At 41.1% G+C, this 22,115-nt stretch overlaps 2 protein-coding genes across 2 annotated transcripts in view; one reads left to right on the top strand and one right to left on the bottom strand.

Moving 5' to 3' along the window:
• UGCG (UDP-glucose ceramide glucosyltransferase) overlaps positions 1–22,115 on the bottom strand; it is a 37,271-nt gene that overhangs the window by 12,021 nt on the left and 3,135 nt on the right. Inside the window, exon 2 of the mRNA XM_052644787.1 lies at positions 5,648–5,789. Within this exon, the coding sequence (XP_052500747.1) occupies positions 5,648–5,789 (142 nt within the window). The remainder of the gene's footprint in view (positions 1–5,647; positions 5,790–22,115) is intronic.
• LOC128052285 (actin-related protein 2/3 complex subunit 1A-like) lies at positions 8,742–10,175 on the top strand. Its single transcript, XM_052644788.1, has one exon. It carries the CDS (start codon positions 8,863–8,865, stop codon positions 9,973–9,975), a length of 1,113 nt encoding a protein of 370 aa, XP_052500748.1. The 5' UTR covers positions 8,742–8,862; the 3' UTR covers positions 9,976–10,175.

Genomic DNA, 22,115 nt, shown 5'->3' with positions numbered 1-22,115 from the left:
GCAACGCAGGAGACAAAGGAGATTCGAGTTCGATCCCTGGGTCAGGAAGATCCCTCAGAGGAGAAAATGGCCTGGGAAATCCCACGGACAGAGGAGCCTGGCGGGTTACAGTCCAAAAGGTCACAAAGAATTAAACACGACTGACCACACATGCACACACGCAAGTGACTTTTCAAAGAGTGTAAATAACAATTCGCTTTCCTACTACAGTGAGCCTCTCAGTCACACTTGCTGTAAAGAGTTCATTGTTTTTTCAAACATTGCATAGTTTTATGCTTTTAGAGTTTATGCTGTTATACAGGTGTTTTAAGTGAATATAGTGAAAGAAAATGTTTACAAGTAATACAACTCCATAAAATAGTATTAAAAAAGCTACTTTCAGCTATTTCCCCAGCAAAAGAAAACACTGTAATATAGCACTAGATATCTACTTGATGGAAAGATAAGGGCTATAGCAGGCTGCAGCACAACTTTTTCAGAAGTATATAGTGTGAGTATAAGTAAGGGAGGTGCGTGTGTCTATCAGCCATTCAGTCAGGTCCAACTCTTTGCTACCCTATGGACTGCAGCCCACTAGGCTCCTCTGTCCTTGGAATTCTCCAGGCAAGAATACTGGAGCGAGTAGCTATTTCCTTCTCCAGGGAATCTTCCCAAATTCAAATACAAGATGAAGAATTTTTGAAAAATTGATTATACATCTTAAACTTCACTTCAAATGAAAAATAAATACCTCCTTATTAGCCAAAAAAGGCAAATGAAATTCAATTTACATCATCTGAAAAATGTTCAGACTCTTATTAAATAACTTTTGCTTTGTTGTTTCTGATATCAAAACTTAAACCAAATTGGAGGTAGGATTTCAAGTTTTCTCTGAAGTGTCAAGACTTTAACCAGGAACCTTCACTTTCAGCTCTGTGTTTGAGCTCTGGGTTTGACACAGCCCAAACATGTAATTTGCTAGGAATCTCTGTATTTGAATAGTTAAATCATGCCAACTATACTGCAACTGGTAAACACAAGATAGTAAGTTGGTTAAAAGTTTTCTTAGCTAACACAAGAATAATTTTTCAGATATGTTTATACTATCGAAAGAACATAAACGCATGGTCAAAAGTAAAGCATTTATTAAAAATATTATACTTTAAAAATATTTTAAGAAAACATTTATTTTATAAATCTGAAAGAAATACAAGGCATAGTAAATTCCACTATAAATGGGCACAGTAATAAATATATAAAATCTAGAAATAATCCCAGAATATTGTAGATGAGGTTAGCCTCATCCTAGTAAGCTTTCTATACATATAGCTAAACTAAATTTCCCTTTTGCTTTTCAAACAGTGAAATGACTGAAAGGCTAAGTCCAAGAGAGGTATAGACAATCTGTAAACTGCAATTTGGTCCTTTGATATTTAAGAATGAACTATCTGAAACTGCAATAATCATAAATGTTACTCCCATGAATAAATTTAGATGCATAAATGATACTCAATTTAGATATATAAATTAATATTAGAAAAGTCTCCTCACTGATTCAGTCCTGTAGATATTAGGACTAAAAACTCTGTACTGTAGTAAACCACGTAAAATATTCTCTTAAAGTAGAAAAATATTAACACATATTAATCAATTATATTGCATATAAAGTAGGAATATCTTGAACCACTTATAAATAACTACACATGCTTAAAGAAAAATGTTATGATGATATTTAGATTACAGCAGAATATAGTAAGTTCTGTTACAGGATGGACTTAGACCCCAAATATCTAGAACAGTCTCTGCCACTGAGTAAATAATGAACTATTTGTTAATACATCTGTCCTAGGGTAACTTTTGAGTGAAAGATAGATGCTTCCTTTGAGTGAAGGGAAGATACCTTGTAAGAAAATTGCTCTGAATTCAAAGTTGTGACAAGTTATTATTACAACTTACTTACTTTCAAGAACTATATAGTTTATATAATTTTTCAAATTTATCTGGTAAAATTCTAGTCTTTCAAACTTAATAGTTTTATTACATGTATTATGCTGATCTTTCAATAATTGAACCTATTCTCAATCTTTAAAAATTTTTTATTGTCATCATTGACAATAAGGAATCCAAGTATGGCACCAGACTTTCAACACTGTAAACCCATCTCCTATTTGCAAAAAAGAAAAGAAAATCACAATTACCATAACCTCAATCTGTTAATAACTCTGATCATTGCCGGGAGCCAGCACGAGGAATCCCGCCCGTGGCAAAGGTCATGAGGTTAAGGGGCCCGACAGGCAAAGGTGAGTCGGGCCTTCAGGGAGCCTCGCTGGATCTGCTCGTGCATCTGCCCCCAAACCAGAGTCTGCCTGCCTTACTGCGTTATGCTTTCACCTACTCTTCTGACATTAACAGGGGCTATCCCCGACCACCTTTCTCTGGAAAATTAACTTAGAGCTCCAGGTAATAGTCTCCTACATATAAAAGGAGTGTCTCAGGTCAAACCTCTCTGCTGGCAGACTAGCTTGTGTGACAGGATTATCCACACTCTTGCTACTACGTACATGATTGTTTACAACCTCTCAACCATAAACAGCACAGAGAGTCTGGAGTATTTTGAAAGTCTTAGTTAGCATAGGGTTTTTCTAAAGATAAAAATTATGTTGGTGAAGGGTTTCATTGCTGAGTTAATGATTGCCGCCAGGCCTCCATATCTTTAGGCACCTGGGAGTATATTAATCGATGTAATTGGAATGTAGAAAAAGAAATATAGTAGTTTTGATGTTAGCAATACTAGAATTTTGAGTTAATGAATTTTCTCTTTTGTTATAGATCACTGTACTGCTCTTTCTTTGTTATAAATCATTGTGTCCTTCCTGTGTAAGAATGTAACTTTATCACTATTTTAAGACTAAATAGATCTTAAGGGGAAACAAGTTTTCTGATTGATTAACCTTTATCAATAGAAAGGTGGGGCCATAAAATGTTAATCGGTCTCCAGACCAGAAGATATTGTGAACAAACGTAAGACCCTTGTAAAAACAAAGATATGCTGAGAACACATTTATCTCTATGTACAACTAAAAGTATAAAAATGGACCTGGAAAATAAAGAAACGGACCAGTTCCTGGAAAGACTGGTTTCCCCCGTGTGGTCTTCTCTCATTCTCTTCTTTTCCGGCTGAATTCTCATCTGGAGCGCGGAGGCTCGCCAAGCCTACTAATTTTGCCTGGGCTTCTAAGATCTGAATGGGGGGGCACTTTGTGTCCCCACTCCTTCAGGAGACCGGGAAGACGCCTGTGGCCTACGTAGGTGGTGCAAACTCCTTGTCTCGCACTTTTATTGGTTTTCTGTGTAAACCAAGTTATTCATCCTCTTTTCTCCACTAATTTTTCTACTACACTATTCTTTCCTAATCTCTCTTTATATTTCTAATTAAATAGTTCTTTCTTAGGATGCTGACTTCGTCCCTGCTTCGAATTCCCTGGATCCACTGGGGCTGGACCCCGGCAGATCATTAATTTTAAAATTTTTCATATGGCTGGAATTTACTAAAGTAAAGCCATCAGGCCACTTGAGATGCAGATTACTGCATCTTCCTGATATGGCTGAACTTCCCTCTAAATGCCTTCTTTTATACTGATGCCAAATAAATAATTGATTTTGTGAAAAATGAGTTTTATTTTTTATTATTATATTTTTCTAAGAAAAATTTTCCCAAGGAATAAATATCAATATAAGGTAGATTTATAAGATATTTAAAGCACAAATATCTTTTAGGGCACTTAGTATAATAACAGTCTCACCAAACTTTAAACCTAGAAATTCAGAACAAGTATCAGTAATAAACCTTTTTGCATATGTCTAAAACTAAACAAAATTTTAGAATTTCATGTTTACATATATATTGTGTGTGTGTGTGTCTGTGTGTGTATGCATGTGTGTGTGTGTGTGTGTGTGTGTGTGCATGTGTGCTCAGTGGCTTCAGTCATGTCTGACTCTTTGTGATTCCATGGACAGTAGCCCACCAGGCTCTTTTGTCCATGGAATTCTCCAGGCAAGAATACTAGACTGGGTGGCCATGCCCTCCTCCAGGGGATCTTCCCCACCCAGGAATCAAACCTGCATTTCTTGCTCTCCTGCATTGTCAGGTGGGTTTTTTTTTATCACTAGCACCACCTGGGAAGCCACATATATATTTCCAAATGGCCTATGAGGTTCCACATCAAATTAAGAGAGAAAAAGAGTTATATCTAGAACAAAAATATTTCTGTACTTTTGGAAAACAATGTTTACATTTGACAAATAGAGAATATTAAAGTCTGCTGGGGTTGGCAGTTATACAAATGTTCATTTCATGACTACATGCCTCCTTGATGACACAAACAACTCATGCTTCACACTCAGATTTGTGCAATTTCAGTGGTTTAATTTGTCGCTGGTAGAATATTTGCCACTGCACTCGGTCTTTTAAAAGCAAGTAAAATGCTGTGAGACCAACATTTTCCTTTAGAGTGCAGGTACTCTGCACTTTTGCTGTTTTCTAAATGTTCTATTTACACAACTAACAATTCTTTTATAATTAGAAAATAAAACTGTGAACTAAAAAAGAATAAAAACGATCTCTTGCATATAATATTATGCATTTTTGTAATGTGTCCAAACAAGTTTCTCCTTAACCACATAAATACCTTAATGACATAATTAAGTGGAAAAGAACTAAGTGACAAAAATCTAAGTGAAAAACTTGAGCTCTGGAGAGCAATACAACTCAATACAATACAATACAACTCCAAATTGTATTTTAAAAAAAAACCTCATTCAGAAGAATAAATTGATTATTGATTCATCCCACATGTTCATAATTAATGGATACATATGTTCCTGGGGTTATTTTAAGAAACTCTTTAAACCCACAGCTAACTTCAGAAACTATTTAAATGTCGTGACTATTATCCTACAAGAATGGCGAGATAAAAATTTCTTAACTAAGTTTCAAGAGTGGCTGAATACAGACAAGGGAAAGGGTTGGATGACAGTTAAAAAATTGAAATGTGAGATTAAGTTCCACAAGGATAAATGCATATCCTTTTTCATTTTCACTGCAACTCTCATGAAGTAAGATTTTTACACTCAAACCAACAATGCCTGAGTTCCAGGAGCTTTACTCGGGGATTTCAAATTCATTCAGATCAGGGGGATTCCCTGTGGCTCAGATGGAAAAGAATCTGCCTGCAACGCAGAAAACCCAGGTTTGATCCTTGGGTTGGGAAGGTCTCCTGGAGAAGGGAATAGCAACCCACCCCAGCATTCTTGCCTGGAGAATTCCATGGATAGAGAAGCCTGGTAGGCTACAGCCCATGAGGTCGCCAAGGGTCCGACAAGATTGAGCAACTAACACTTTCACTTTCAATTCAGATCGACATACGGGTAGTTAGAAAAGGAATTAATACCCCTTCCTCAATCCCACGTCTGTCCTGTGACAACTACTACTATTATTACTATTGCCACTACTATTAATACTGCTAAAGCATAAATTTGATGAAGCCAACACCATTATAAATTTTTAATAACTTCACCTGATGCCGTGTCAAAATTCCTCTGTGTTTACTATAAGTAAAAAAAGAAAAAAAAGCTATGGTTCAGTGCATGAGTACAACAGTGCACTTACCTTGGGATAATCCAATTCAAAGAATGTTTCCAAGTTGTTGATTAGGTTAGGGTCTACTCCTTTCAGCGGTTTCAGAAGAGACACCCCTGGCAGCTTGCTATATGGCTGTTTGTCTGTTGCCTTCTTGTTGAGGTGTAATCGGCTAAAAAGCAAATGATACATATATTAACATACATTTCTAGAGAATGTCTTAGTGCCAAATCTATATAAAGTATGTATCAAGCTACCAATAAATTACTGAATTCTAAATTAAAAACAAAATTAATTGGCAGCTTTTTAAAGGGGTCCCTGGAAAGGAAAGAAAGTATCAATAGCACAAGGTTAAGGTTCCAGTGAGGAAAACCTGAAGGAAGCAGAGTGAATGTTCCAATGAAGGCTGGAGCTTAAGACTGTTGCTTTTTGCTGTATTCTCAGATGCCAGAACTATGCCAGCCCCGGAGCAAGCATTCAATAAATACTTGGTGAAGGAATGGATGACAGTGTTATTAGCCCACACATTAACTGCCTTTCCTCCCAAATCACCATCAAGGTGGCCAAAGAACTATAAAAAGAGCAGAAGGAAAATCCCTATCTTCACCAGAAAAATACAGAAGTGTAACCAGAAAAAGTTGAGAAATTTCTGTAACAGTCCACACAACAACTAATTGAAAGAACTACCAAGCCAGCCTGCATGGCAAACAAGGAAATGGGATACCTAGCAGAACTCCCAATGTTCACAAGCTCAGAATGGCAGTGATGGAATGGAGGGAAGCTGAAGGTAAGGGAAAAAAAAAACCTCAATGATGAGAGAAATCTCTATTAAGACACTGAAAGATAAACCAGGGCCACTGATTCCCAGATAAGCTGGCCAAGGTTCTCAGAGCTGCTCCAGCCCAAAGGGTGGTGTAGCACAGCGCTCCTAAGAGGGAAGCTTTACCAATTAGGGAAGAGAGAATGTGTCCCAGCTCAGGTCAGGTGCGTCACAATAAAGAGTGTTTCAGCAGAATGCTGAAGTTTCTAAAGGAAGCCACTAAAGGTGTCTTCCCTCCTTCTCCTATGCAAGTCTCCAAGCACTTCACAGTAATTAGACACTGGAACGATCACAGGGCCATCTGCAGGGTATTTTAAGACACATTCTTCCACATTTTAACATCTCTGAAATCAACAGCATCTTACAATCGCTGGCAGCCAGATGGCAGCCCAGACTTAGCAGCATGGAAACCATCCCTTCTGGAAGATCAAGAAGATGCCCGTATCAATGCATCTTAGGTTAGATGAAATATACTATTCATCTATGGGTGATTTCTGGAAGTTCACTAGTACCAATTGTCTATAGCAGTTAGTCACAGGCTCACTCCCCCAATTAAGGCAGAAGGGTGTTGCAGCAAATATCTCGGGTTTCAGATTAGACCATAATGTATCTTTGTGGAAAGAAAAGCAGGCTACTACCTACAATGGAAAAAAATAAAGCAACACAAAGAATTTTAAAGAGCAGCGTGGTCTTGGTCTCTGATCCACAACCCTGAACGCCAGAAAGTAACGAGAACCATCTACAGCACGCTGCTCTGTGTGGCAGCAGTCCACAAGTTGCTTTCTACTGGCTGGTGATGAAATGGAGAGAAAGTATTTAGAAACTTTTCTAGCAGTTTGGCATTGCCATGCCATCCAAGCGTATGATCAGTCATTTATTTTTACTGTAGTTTACCAAAGTGTCAGTCCATGACAGATGGGAAAACTTGAAAAGAACTGATTCTTTGCCACAGACCAGTTTGGCAAATATTGATCTATAGGGTTCAGCCAGAGGGCTGGATGATCTAAAATTTATATAACCACAAATATGATCACTATTCCGTTGCTAACAAAATAGTAGACTAGATGTCTGGAGAAACCCACCCTGTAGAGAATATCTAGATGGCCAGCGGGGGCAAGTTTATATTTAATTGGTTGAAACAGTAATATATCCACATGGTTCAAATCACTAAAAATATTAAGACGTTCATATAAAGAAGTCTCCTTGCCATCTCTGTTCCCCATCAGTCTTGTTCCCGTCACTACCTTCCCAGCATTATTAGTTTCTTACTTATCTTTTCAGAGATTTTTCAAAAATACATACTAAGCCAAAACATACACAGATGGAATTCTTATATAATATTTATAATTTTCTCTACTCTTTCTTAAAACAAGCACCCTGAAAGCATGTTTTAGGGGCTTCTCAGGTGGTGCTAGTGGTAAAGAAGCCCCCTGCCAACGCAGGAGATGTAAGAGATGCCAGTTAGATCCCTGGGTCAGGAAGATGCCCTGGAGGAGGGCATGGCAACCCACCCCAGTATTCTTGACTGGAAAACCCCATGTCAGGCTACGTATGGTCTCTAGCGTCGCAGAGTCAGGCACAGCTGAAGCAACTTAGCATGACTTAGCACACATGCAGAAGCATGTTTTTAGATATGTGACTAAACTGTTATGATAAAAAGGAAAACGTCCCAGGTCAGAAATGAAGAGAAACCTCTGAGTAAATGAGTGCTGGATATAATATTTACACTGGGACCATCTGCTGGTCTCTAGTTACCTAGAGATGATAACAAGCCTGAAACAGGAATGACTGAAATCTGTTCCAAGAATCTTGTAGAAATATGGAATCTTTGAAACACAAAGTAGAAAACTCCTGGGCCACAGAGGAAAGACGGGGATGCTGCCTAAACTGGATTCAGTCCAAAATAAAATGGAATAAAAGCAAAAAGTCTTCCTGGAAAAACCTAACTATGTGGGTTTTGGGACCCAGAACTCAGAATACAAACTGCAGGTGTTGCCTGAATAAAACCCAAGAGACGGAATGAGAGACCATCATATGTGACCATGAATACATGAAAAGAACCACATAACATCTAGAAATGAAAATGGTGGTCACTGACATCAAAAACTCAATAGATAGGTCATAGGTCATATGCACAGTTTAAAAAACAACCGGAGAACTGGAGCCAGATTTGAAGAAATTATCCAGATTACCGCATAGAGAGAGTAAGAGGCCAAGACAATGAAATCATGAAAGGGTTTGAGACATGGATGATAGAGTGAGAAGTCTAAAATCCCAGTAGCGGCTCCCTCTGGGCCTCCGGTCCTCCGCCCGCGCCCGCCGGAGCCTGTTCGCGTCGACTGACCAGAGTCTGCGAATTCAACGCTCCGAGCCCGTCCGGACGGCCCCGATCCCAGCTTTCTATCCTTTGAAAACACTAAGAATAATGTCCCTGCATCAGTTTCTACTGGAGCCAATCACCTGTCATGCCTGGAACAGGGATCGTACCCAGATCGCCCTTAGCCCCAATAATCACGAGGTCCACATCTATAAGAAGAACAGGGGCCAGTGGGTGAAAGCCCATGAACTCAAGGAACACAATGGACACATCACAGGTATCGACTGGGCTCCCAAGAGTGACCGCATCGTCACTTGCGGGGCCGACCGCAACGCTTACGTGTGGAGTCAGAAGGATGGTGTCTGGAAGCCAACCCTGGTGATCCTGAGAATTAACCGGGCGGCCACTTTCGTCAAGTGGTCCCCGCTAGAGAACGAGTTTGCTGTGGGCAGTGGAGCACGACTCATCTCTGTCTGTTACTTCGAGTCTGAAAATGACTGGTGGGTGAGCAAGCACATTAAAAAACCCATCCGCTCCACGGTCCTCAGCTTGGATTGGCATCCCAACAACGTCTTGCTGGCCGCGGGATCCTGCGACTTCAAATGCAGAGTGTTTTCTGCTTACATTAAAGAAGTGGATGAGAAGCCAGCCAGCACGCCCTGGGGCAGCAAGATGCCTTTCGGTCAGCTGATGTCCGAGTTTGGGGGCAGCGGCACCGGCGGCTGGGTGCATGGGGTCAGCTTCTCGGCCAGCGGCAGCCGACTGGCCTGGGTCAGCCATGACAGCACCGTGTCCGTTGCTGACGCCTCAAAAAGCGTTCAGGTCTCAACTCTGAAGACAGAGTTCCTGCCCCTCCTGAGTGTGTCGTTCGTCTCAGAGAACAGCGTCGTGGCTGCTGGCCACGATTGCTGCCCCATGCTCTTTAACTACGACGACCGCGGCTGCTTGACCTTCGTCTCCAAGCTGGACATCCCCAAACAGAGCATCCAGTGCAACATGTCGGCCACGGAGCACTTCGGCAACGTGGACAAGCCGGCCACGACCGAGGACCACAACACGGCCCTGGAGACGCTGCACCAGAACAGCATTACTCAAGTGTCTATTTACGAGGTGGACAAGCAAGATTGTCGCAAGTTCTGCACTACCGGCATCGACGGGGCCATGACCATTTGGGATTTCAAGACCTTAGAGTCTTCCATCCAGGGTCTTCGGATAATGTGAAGCTGAGCGAGCCTCCAGACCCAGCATGAGGACGGACCGGCTGCGCCAGGGCAGCGCTGCCATGTCACAGGGAGGGGAGCCCGCCGCCAGGAAACACTGAAGATGCACATGGCACAAACCTCGTTGTGTGTTTTGTTTGAATATAATTGGTGAAAGTGTTGGGTTTTTTTTTAAAGCAGCAGTGATTTGGGTTTTGTTTGGGGGGTTGTTTTGTTTTGTTTTGCAGTTTCATTCCATTCTTGACCAAAGCTTCTCTTTAAGTAGTTTATTATGGAACGTTGTCAACACTAACTTAAAGGAAGGGGTGGGGAGGTATGTAAATTGTCTGCTAAAAAAAAAATTAAATAAAAACACTGAATATGTTTAAAAAAAATAAATAAATAAAATCCCAGTAGCTGTTATCTATTAATTCTACTGTATGATCATTGAAAGTGAAAGTGAAGTCACTCAGTCGTGCTGACTCTTGGCGACCCCATGGACTGTAGCCCACCACACTCCTCTGTCCATGGGATTTTCCAGGCAAGAGTACTGGAGTGGATTGCCATTTCCTTCTCCAGAGGATCTTCCCAACCCAGGGACTGAACCTGGGTCTCCTGCATTGTAGGTAGACACTTTACCGTCCGAGCCACCAGGAAAGTATGATCATTAAGTGCTATTAAACTAACAAAACATCCATATAGGTTGATGGCCAATTACAGAGAAACCTAGCCCACTAACACACTGCATTTGGGGAGGCTTTAGATTAAAAACAACAATAATTTAAACTGCTACAGTCTAGTATTGACTCTATTTTTCCCTTTTTCCTCTTTGTCTTCATTAAGACATCTTACTAATGCTAATATATTTACATAATGCTAATATAGATATACATCCTATCCTTTCATATCAAGAATGCTGCATTTTATCAAAGATAGACTGACCTGCCAGATTACCATGAAGCTTTCTCTAGGTTTATGGTTAAGTGAATTACTGATAAGTACCATGTCTGAAATTTCTACTCAAGGTTATTGTAAGTCCAACTATATTACAGGGCCTTTAAAAAATTCTAATTTGTGCCTCCTGCCAATATCTATGTATGTATCTAGCCCTCTCCCTCCCTCCTCCCCTCCTCACAATTTTCTTTCCACACCCCAACGGATCATCTTGCAGTATGCCAGCTAGGATACCAAAGTACTACTCTGGAGAGCATTGTTTTGACTTAGGTAATAAACACACACATGCAATCATATAGGACTCTGCTGTGCACACAGTGGTGCTCTGTGATTACTAAGCATTCCCTTACTGAATAATCTCTTTCGACTCCAAATGTGTATCAGGCATTATCCTATGCACTGGTAATATAACATGATGAGAAAAGAAGTGTTCGTCACCGAGTTGTGTCTGACTCTTTGAGACCCCATGGACTGTAGCCCACCAGGCTCCTCTGTCCATGGAGTTCTCCAGGCAAGAACACTGGAGTGGGTAGCCATTCCCTTCTCCGGGGGATCTTCCTGACCCAGGGATCAAACCCAGGTATCCTGCACTGCAGGCGGATTCTTAACCCTCTGATCTACCAGGGAAGCCCAAGGCACACTCCATACTGTCAAGGAACTGGGGTTTAATGGGGGCGCTGCCCACATACAGAAGCCGCTTCTACTCACAGAAATGAGGCTGATGGTACCCTGGCCTTGGCCATGGCCGGTGTGTTGGAAGTCAGTCTGTGCTTTTCAAATGATAAACAGCAGCCCATTTACCCGGAGTCTCAAAAGTGGCCTGAATGGTGGAATCCCCAAAGGGGGCCAGTTTCACGAGTGGCTTTGACAGAGCCCTGCAAGGTTTCCTGGTTTCAAAGCAGTTTTTAAGGATCTCAGGTCAGGGTTTCTGCGTTACACAGCATGAACGTGAGTTTACAGCCCCCACACCCTGCACAAGACTTCCTGTGGGTGCTGGTTTCCACCCTTAGCCTGATCAAGTGATTTGCTTCCTTCCAGGATCCTGGGATCCCTTTTCAGCTTCAGCTGCCATCCTGGGAATCCACTTCTACCTTGCCCTCACGCATTTGGCTTGCAACCTTGATGTTTTTGTAGGGGAAGCAGGGAGTACTTTTTTTGGGCTACATAACACATAAAGTTACATGAAAGTACACAGCTCACTGAATTTTCTCAAAGTGAAACACCCATGGAAACAGTAGCCAGATCAAGAAGCAGAGTCTTACCAGAACCCCAGAAGCCTGTGTGTGTCCCCTTCTACTAACTACCCTCTCCTCAAGGGAACCACTATTCTGACTTCAAGTACCACAGACTAATTTTGCTGGCTTCAAAATCTATCTAAATGGAGTCCCGTAGGATGCATTCTTCTGAATCTGGCACCTGAAGACACACTATAGTAGGCTGTTAAGTCTCCAGGGTCCAACAAAACAATGATACATAGCGTGTTCTCAAATTTTTCAATTTTATTTTTCAACTGAAGTATAGTTGATTTACAATGTTGTACCAATCTCTGCTTTATAGCAAAGTGACTCAGTTATAGACAAATTGACATTCTATGCTTTTTAAGTTAAATAAATGAAGAGTAAAAAGTGGTTGGCTAAATACAGTTGGAAGAAATGGTTAGTCTAGAGAGAGAAACATACGAGCCATCCACAGTTTAGTACATACATATTCTCTCCTAGGTGGGGCATGCCACTGGCAGTTGGTTACAAGTCAATATAATTAATATTTACATAACTGGTAATGCATGAAGAAGATCAAGAGTGGAAAGAGCCACAAAGAAAGTAAAGCCACAGAGGGCTTTGTTAGGCTGGGCTGTTTTCTTTTTGAATGGGTTCAAGAAAGAATAACATTGGATGGGGCCAAGAGGACAAGGTAAGAACTGAAATGTCCACTAGAATGTGTGAACACTGGTGACCTCAGAGTCCTCTGGGCAAGGGGCAGATCAATAAAAACGGTGGAGAAGCAAATGAATGAGAGGTGAGTGGTGATAACGGTGAATAAACACTAGTTTCTCCTGAAATCTGACAGTGAAAAAAGGCCAAAGTTAGTAACCAGGTGGAGGAGAGTTTTTCAGTTTAATTTTTACTTCTTTCTCATTTTTAAAACTTGAGTATAAACGGTTAGCGGAAAGAGCTAGTCAAAAGGTAAACAGAGAAGAAATAAAAATTAAGGAATGGCCTGAGAAGATCCGCAGTGTGAGGCAGGAGTCGAGGTAATGTGGCAAGGATGAGGGGTAAGATGGTGAAGATTTAGAAGAGCTGCTGCCAGTCAGGGGTGTCAAAGCTAAAAATGGAAACAAAGTACTGCCAGAGGCCAGCAGCGGCTCAGGGGTGAGACCTGAGCCCGTGACTGTGTAGCAGTTCAGTCCACGTGACGGCACGATAATCTCCACTTTCAGGATTCTGAACACAGAGAAGCTATAAATTATGAGATAGATTCAGGATAACTGGGCAGACTGATCCAGGGGGAGGCAAGGGCAAGATGAGGAAGTGAATTGTAGTGGAGAATTCAGTGAAGCCAAGTAGCACAAGGGTAAACAGCCTAGGGCAACTGTTCTCAGCCAAGAAAACCACCTGGGGGTGTGTGTGTGTGTGTGTGCGTGTGTGTCTGTGTGTGCGTGTCTGTGTGTATGTGTCTCTGTCTGTGTGTGTGTGTCTGTCTGTGTGTGTCTGTGTGTGTGTGTCTGTCTGTGTGTCTCTGTGTGTCTCTGTGTGTGTGTGTGTCTCTGTCTGTGTGTCTGTGTGTGTGTGTCTCTGTCTGTGTCTCTGTGTGTGTGTGTGTGTGTGTATGTCTCTGTGTGTCTCTGTGTGTGTGTGTGTCTCTGTCTGTGTGTGTGTGTATCTGTGTCTGTGTGTAAATTCCTTACTGAATCTCTTGAGTTGAGGCCCAGGCAGCAGCATGCTTTTTTTGTTTTTTTTTTTAAATCTTCCCCTGTGACTCCAATATGCAAAGTTGAGACCCATGGGGCTAGGAAGTCTGATTATTGTAAGAACAGAAGATGGCAGAGATGGAAACTCTCAGAAAGATCAGCTGTTACAGGACGCACGGAAAACAAGAAGGCTCCAAGGAGCCGTACAAGTTGGGGAAGGGTCGGAGAAGAGAGAAAGAATGGGGCTGTCTCCATAATGATCTAAATGTTGCCAGTTATCAAAAACTTAAGATTCAGAGCAACTGGAGACATTTCCATACAGACATTCTATCCCTATGGATTACTTCCAGGGTTACCTTTTAGGTTACCACCCGCAGTATATACAGCATATTGGTTTAAGTAGTGAGTGCGTGTGTGCTTAATCGGGTCTGCCCCTTTGTGACCCCATGGACTGTAGCCCACCAGGCTTCTCCCTCCATGGAATTTTCCAGGCAAGAATACTGGAATGGTGGCCATTCCCTTCTCCAGGGGATCTTCCCCTGACCCACGGATCAAACCTGCATCTCCTGCATTGGCAGGCAGATTCTTTACAACTGAGTCCACTAGGAAGGTCACAGTGAAGTTTAAGAGCCATGGCTGGAGGGAGACTGCCTAGATTTCTGTACCAGGTTCACAGTTAACTAACTGTGTATCCTGGGCAAGGCACTTCTTTATCTCAATTTGCTCTTGTTTTTTAAAGTGTGGGTAAGAGTACTCACTTCATAAAGCAGTTGTGAGAAATAGATGAGATTAAGCCACAGAGTAAACATTCAGTGGTAGCTTTACTAGTAATTTTTCAAAAAGAACATTTTTCCACTAAATGTAACTCCTCTGAAATATCATAGTACTGATTAGAGATTTTGAGAGATCAAACACTAATGCAATGTATATAACCAAAAAGGAAGGACTGGAAATTCATATACTTAAAAGTTATTTCATATATGTTTAAAGAGTAATCCATTATGTTGGTTTTTCTTTTTAAAGATAAAGTCAACTCTTATGTATTAAGGAAAATTAAAAGGTGGGGGCGCGGGGGCTTCCCTGGCTGCTCAATGGTAAAAAATCCACCTGCCAATGTAGGAGACATGGGTTTGATCCTTGATCTGGGAAGATCCCATATGCTACGGAGCAGCTAAGTCCATGCACGCACCACAACTATTGAGCCTGTGCTCTAGAGCCTGGGACTGCGGCTACTGAAGCCCGCACACTCTAGAGCCCACGCTCTGCAACAAGAGACACCACCACCACAAGAAGCCCAGACTCCACAGCTGGAGGGCAGCCCCCACTCGTGACAACTAGAGAAAACCCTGTGTAGGAATGAAGACCTAGCACAGCTAAAAATAAATGAATCATTTTTTTTAAGTGTAAAAATATTTTTTAAAATGAGAAGAAAAAAAAAGACTAAACAGGGAAAGTGAAGTCGCTCAGTCGTGTCTGACTCTTCGCGACCTCATGGACTGTAGCCTACCAGGCTCCTCAGTCCATGGAATTTTCCAAGCAAGAGTACTGGAATGGGTTGCCATTTCCTTCTCCAGGGGATCTTCCCAACCCAGGGATCGAACCCGGGTCTCCCACACTGCACGCAGACGCTTTACCATCTGAGCCACCAGGGAATCACTAAAAGGGGGAAAGGGAATCACTAAAAGTCTCAAATCATGGTTAAAACAGAATAAATCAAAACATGGGATAAAACATGTAGTGCAAAGTATTAATACATACTGTATTTACATTAAAATTATATTCAAGGTTAAAATTACACTCAAAATTTAGGAACTAATTTAAAGTTCTATAGGTATAATCCAGAAGTGTAGAAACAATCCAAGTGTGAGATTGAGAGACTTTAAATGACACAAATTATTATCGCCTAAAAAGGACCTGTTACTGTTTTCTTAGGTGAGCTCCCCTTTAAGACTATTAAAAGGGTTCTCAGCTGGGCAGAGGTGCTGGCTTTTCGAAATTTATCCACGCTCAGAGCCTGGCTCAGAATTTGGATTCTGCAGTCACAAGAATCCCCCTTCCCTCGGCTCTGCTGGAGGAAGAGACTGTCACCCTCAGAACTGAGAGGCAGAGGCATGATAATTTTTCCACAATGCAGCAGGTACAAGGCACAAAGTGACTACTGGTTACTATGTAATCCAATCAATACCGCCTTCTATCATGGAGATATTTTGAGGCATTCCAAAGGAGTCTATTCTGTTTGGCTGGCCATTCAATCACTACACCTAACACAGTCCCCAAAACAAAGACGACAATGCAGCCTTCCTCCTGGGGAGAAAACGCCCCTCCCCACTGCTTCTAATACCTGGAAAGTTCTCATCAGTGGCAGCAGATCCTAGGCACCAGATCCAGAGTCTGGGATTTTAATACTAGTCTTAAATTCTCCTGAAACAGAGACAGTTTCAAGAGAAACTCTCTCCTAACGCCCCTCCTAACTCCCCTCCTAACACCTGTCCACTTAATTGTTAGACATCTGATTTTATTACATTTTCAGGAACACGTTAAGTAAGAAAGAGAAAGGGATAGACCATGTATATGCTAGTCAATGGTTTGATTGGCTTCGTTTTTGAAGAACAAAATAATCTTGAAACTAAGGGAGCAACTGGGAAAAACAGGAAAGTATGGTAAATTTTCAATACGTGTCATTTTCCCAAGGCATTATTTCTAAGTGACATTTTAAATTGAGAGCTGGAGTCACTCCTCCATCAAAAAGGAAAAAAAAAAAATCGAATTCATGTAATGAAGGCCTGTCACTGTCAAGGACAGGGAGTGGGGTACTCACAGCAAGCTGCTGCAGGGCAGCAGCTGCAAGGCCAGGGAACAGAAGGGCAGGTACCATCTGGGGTGCCTCTCACAGTACCAGTTACTTCAGTCTAAAAGGTCAGGGGAGATGAATCACAGGCAGAGAGAGGCCCCCAGGGTCTTGCTTTCTATTGTGAGCTAAAAGGACATCTCTTCAGAGAACATTTCAAAGAACTCCAACGGATGGTAAGGAGTATTCGGGAACGTTCTTCTGGACTTCATGGATGCTTTGGCTTGATGAATCTTAATTGGCTCTCTGCACAAGGGTTTTTTGACTTGTGAACTGACGGGATGGCCGTGCTTTTTCTCGCTGATTTTCATTCCCTAACATCTCAGTCTCTAAAACTGTTACTGTCCTTTCCATCATTTTAGCTTACTGCCTTTGAATCTTTTAGTCCCCTTTCGGCCCCTCCTCAACAGTTTGTTTAATGGTTGGTATCATTTAAAAATAATTTATTTTATGGTTTTGTATTCAAGTTGAGTTTTGAGCAGGAGAGGGGAATGAAGGGAGGGCCTGGAATGAAGGGAGGTTTCTGGGAGAGAGGGTGGGCTGTGCTCCTCCCCTTTATCAGCCCCTGGCTGCTGCTTCCCATGGGATTTCCCAGGCAAGAATACTGGAGTGGGTTGCCATTTCCTCCTCCAGGGAATCTTCCCCACCAAGGGACAGAACCTGCTTCTCCTGTGCAGCAACCTCAAGACAGCGCTACATCTACCAGAAGTGAGGCACAAGAATTTCCCTCAAAGCTTCTAAGGGGAAGATAGATTCCTTGAGGGCAAAGTTCACCTTGCTTAACAGCCCCAGACTGTGCTGTTTTTATAGCTCTGCTGTGCAAATCAGTTGAAGCGATTTATTTGACACTGGGAATTTTCTCCTTTGTTCCATGCCATCAAGCTTGTTAATATTTCATGTAAAATTAAGCTGATTGCTTGATCAGCAGATCCCATACTTCATATAGTCCATCCCAGCAATTCCAAATGATAAAAGGCTTCTTTTGTTGCTGTTTTTAGCTATGAATGTGCTCCAGAAGGTTGTTACCGTGTCTATGATCAGTAAGTGTCATGATTCATGTTACCTCCATATAGCATTTATCTTCAAAAATGGTACTGCAGCAAAATGGGCTTCATTAGCAAAGCACACCACATCACAAAACACGCCTTCTGGTGCAACATTAATTCTGTAGACTGAAGTTCCCCCAGAGAACACAGAACAACCCATCAGTGAGTTACCTTTATAGGAAAACACAAACTATTTCCATTGGACAACAGACTTGTACACTACAGAACACAAAAGATTCCGTCACCTTTGTTAATTCTGTTCCCTCGCCCTCCCCTCCAGAACAACCCACTAACCCTTTGGTAACAAAAGAGCTAGCCAGAGTGTGTGGGAAATAGAGCAATGTATTTTGCTAACAGCAACAAGTAGCTTTGCATTTCCCGAAGGGTAGATCCAAGTATACAGATCATTGAAGGCATGACAGGTATTCCCTTTGGAAAACCCTGGGGGGATATTCAGATCTAACAAGTAATTTGTAGGTAAACATGTGATTGGGCTTCCCTGGTGACTCAGAGGGTAAAGAATCAGCCTGCAATGCAAGAGACCTGGGTTTGATCCCTGGGTTGAGAGGATCTCCTGGAGAAGGGAATGGCAACCCACTCTGGTCTTCTTGCCTGGGGAATCCCATGGACAGAGGGAACTGGTGCGCTAGAGTCCACGGGGTCCCAAAGATTTGGATACGACTGAGCACAATCAGGATCATGTGACTGATACGGCATTGTTTCTATTTTAACCCACAATCAGAAATAGTGAGACAAAGATTTCATTTGGTCCAACTCATTTCATGAAAAGCCATGGCCACTGAATCCATCCCAAGTTCTGTCCATCTACCTGAAATCACAATAGCCAAATAACACTAAGTTAATGAGTGATCAAAAATCCCACCATTACTACTGGGAAAAAAAATCAAAGATTATTCATTCGACATGCAATGATCAGCTGCCGAGTAGCACTGAAGATACAATAGTAAATAAGACACCTCCCCACTCCCCAAAGTTTATAGTCTTAAGCAGGGAAAGAGACAAGAGAACACATAGTTTTTTAGACAGGTAAATTCAAGATACAATGGAAGGACATAAGAGGGGGTGCCTAACCCAGTAAGGAGCTAAAGCTGAACGAGGAGGAGTTAGTAAAACAAAAAGGAAGGGAGGGAAGGAAGAAGGGAGAGAAATGGAAAAAAGGAAAGAAACAATTCTAAAAAATTACACTGCACATTCAGAGGAATGCCAGTAATTGAATGTGGCTGGAGAAACAGGCACAGGAGATGGCTCACCTCCTCAAGAATTACGTCTTATTAAGGAGTTTGAATTTCAACCTGAAGGCAGTGGGGGAACCTTGGTAAGATTTTAAGCACGTGATCCAAGATTGCTGCTCCAGAAAGATTAGGCCACAATAAGAAAAACAAACTAGATAAAGAGCAGCAGCTGCTGCTGCTGCTGCTAAGTCGCTTCAGTCGTGTCCAACTGTGTGTGACCCCATAGACGGCAGCCCACAAGGCTCCCCCGTCCCTGGGATTCTCCAGGCAAGAACACTGGAGTGGGTTGCCATTTCCTTCTCCAATGCGTGAAAGTGAAAAGTGAAAGTGAAGTCGCTCAGTTGTATCCGTCTCTTCGAGACCCCATGGTCTGCAGCCCACCAGGCTCCTCCATCCATGGGATTTTCCAGGCAAGAGTACTGGAGTGGGGTGCCATTGCCTTCTCCGATAAAGAGCAGAGCTGTAGGTAAAAATACCAGCAAGTAGAGATAGTTCAATAATCTAGGGTAGAGATAATATATACTGAACTAACGATGTAGGTAGGAAAAGGGAGGAATGATGAATTAAGAGAACCACCACTAAACAGTAAATTTCCATTTTGCCTTTTTTTTTAATGTCCATTTTGCTTTTTAAAGCTATCACAATATTATCCAATTCCATATCTCCCCAAGGCTCAGGTTCAAGGGGCTGAACTACCTGATTCATGTACCCCAAAGTGGTTTGGGCAACAATGGCCCTGACTGAGCAAAATCTGTTCAAAGTCCAACTGCATCCTCAGGACTAAACCCAGAAAATAAGCTCTCCTCGATTTACACTCTACTCAGAGGTTAAAGCGTCTGCCGGCAATGCAGGAGACCTGGGTTCAATCCCTGGGTCGGGAAGATCCCCTGGAGAAGGGAATGGCAACTCACTCCAGTATTCTTGCCTGGAGAATCCCATGGACGGAGGAGCCTGGTGGGCTACAGTCTATGGGGTTGCAAAGAGTCGGACACGACTGAGCAACTTCACTTTCACTTTCAAAGGCTGAGAACACCATACATTTAAGGCCAAATTTTTTAAAAAAAAATCATATTATCTAAAAATAATATCTGAAATGCTAAAATTTTCATTAAAAACATAATTACTTTCTGACACGCAGTTTAGCACAGTTATCCCAATACAGTGAGTACTTAAACTCTACTCAAAAATTGTGCAGCAGGTTTAAAAGTTGTTATACTAGAAAAATTAGGAAAGGCAGAATTAACTTGAGAAAAAAAAATCTTCAAGAAAAGAACGTTTAGTAGAGGGCAGTTAATATTGGATGGATATAGGAGTATTGCCACTGTAGTACCGTGGCACCTCCAGTCAATTAATGGAAAACAAAAAGGCTATCACTAAACATTAGGATACCACACATAAAGGGGAAAAAATGATTAAGTCCAAGGAGCAAGAAGGATGGGGAGCTGAGAGGAGAAAAAAGCAAGGTATCTTGCTTAGAAATTCTTATCTAGCAGAATGGTCCCTAAATAGCTAAAGAGGGAAGAAAAAAAAATTGGTTCCAGACTTTTGTGTGAATTAGCCACAGTCCCCCAGCTATCAAACCATACAAGCTCTCAACAAAAGAGAAAAAGTTCCATAAAAAAATCACTTAACTAACTATGCCTACAGAGGATATAATCATTAGTTTCTTTTTTTTTTTAAGGAAACAATCTTCAAAATAAGAATTTTGAATTTTTGAATTTCAAATGCTCTAATCTAAAAGTTATATTTAACCTTATAAGGGGAATTCCCTGGTGGTCCAGCGCCTTTACTGTCATGGGCCTGGGGTTCAATCCCTAGTCAGGAAACTAAGATCCCACAAGCTATGTGTGTGTTGGGGTGGGGGGGCGGTGGGCAGGGGGAATGGGAGTGAGTGCAGAGACATTTTAGGCAAAATTCCGCAAATGTCTGCCATCTAACATATGTTATGAAATGATGAGGCATCAGTCAATATTAATTCTGGAAAAAAGGAAAGCAGTAGGTAAAGATACCAGTGAGCAGGGAAAGTTTCAAAATATTGAAAATAATGGTTCTCTAGTTATAAACCACTTCAATTTTTAAAACTATAAGCTTATACAACTTATAAGATATTTATGAAATCAGAGCAAAAAAAGTCACTGAACAATTGTTCACTGTATTAATTACATTCTGCTCCATTTTAAAAATACAGGCCAATACTTAGCTTTTTAATCTCATTTTAAGAAGCTATAATACAATAGAACATTGGATCCAAATTAACTAGATACCATTACACACTGTATTTAATTGTAAAAAAATAACCATGGTTTTTTTTTAAATGTTCATTGTTTTGTTTTTTAGCAATTTCACTGCAATGCTTGTATCACTTAAATATTTTTAAACATTAGTAGCTCACAGATTACACTCCTTAATCTGACAACCAGATATGGAACTACATAAGGTTTGATAATAGGCTCCATTTCCACCAGTTTCAGGCACAAGGTTTTAGGAGGGGCATTGATTAAATCTGGCTATTTTAATTTATTTATACTTTATCATATTAAAGAAGGATTTGAGAGGATACAGACACATGTTCAGGAAACATATTCTTCAATAAAATATAGAATGCTTAGCATAAAATTTTAACCAAAATATCACTATCAATATTCTTTAGCCTTCCTTGTCAAAATGTTAAGAATATCAAAATGTTGAGATTATCAAACCTGCAAATTTACTAAATACAGTAGAAAGAGAGGACAAACCCTTAGTGCTCTGCTTGAAAACAACTCAAACTGGGAAGCATCTTCACTTCAGTAAGAAACAATCAAATCAAACAGGAAATAATTTTGAAGGTGGGATGAGATGAAAGGAACCTAAGTTTTTAAAAGGCAGCATATAATTTATACATAAATTAAGCTGTTGGTTATTTACTTCATGTTCTTTTACCTAGTTCAGAAAACTATTCTGAAGATTCCTACTAAACTATTATAAACTAATTGCATTTTCTTTGTTCTATTTTCATTTAACTTTTCTGGATCCTGTTACTGTCAATATAAAAGGTAACTTCGTGGAGCATTAAAAAAGAAATAGAAAGACTCTACCGTATCTTAACTAAAGTTTGTGCTACTCTCAAAAACTGAAAGTATTTTAAACAAAAAGGTATTAAATTTTTTTTTT

Source organism: Budorcas taxicolor, chromosome 8 (genome assembly GCF_023091745.1).
Source record: "Budorcas taxicolor isolate Tak-1 chromosome 8, Takin1.1, whole genome shotgun sequence".
NCBI lineage: Eukaryota > Metazoa > Chordata > Mammalia > Artiodactyla > Bovidae > Budorcas > Budorcas taxicolor.
The sequence above is the reverse complement of the archived record's forward strand: the minus strand, read 5'-3'. Positions and strand labels throughout refer to the sequence as shown.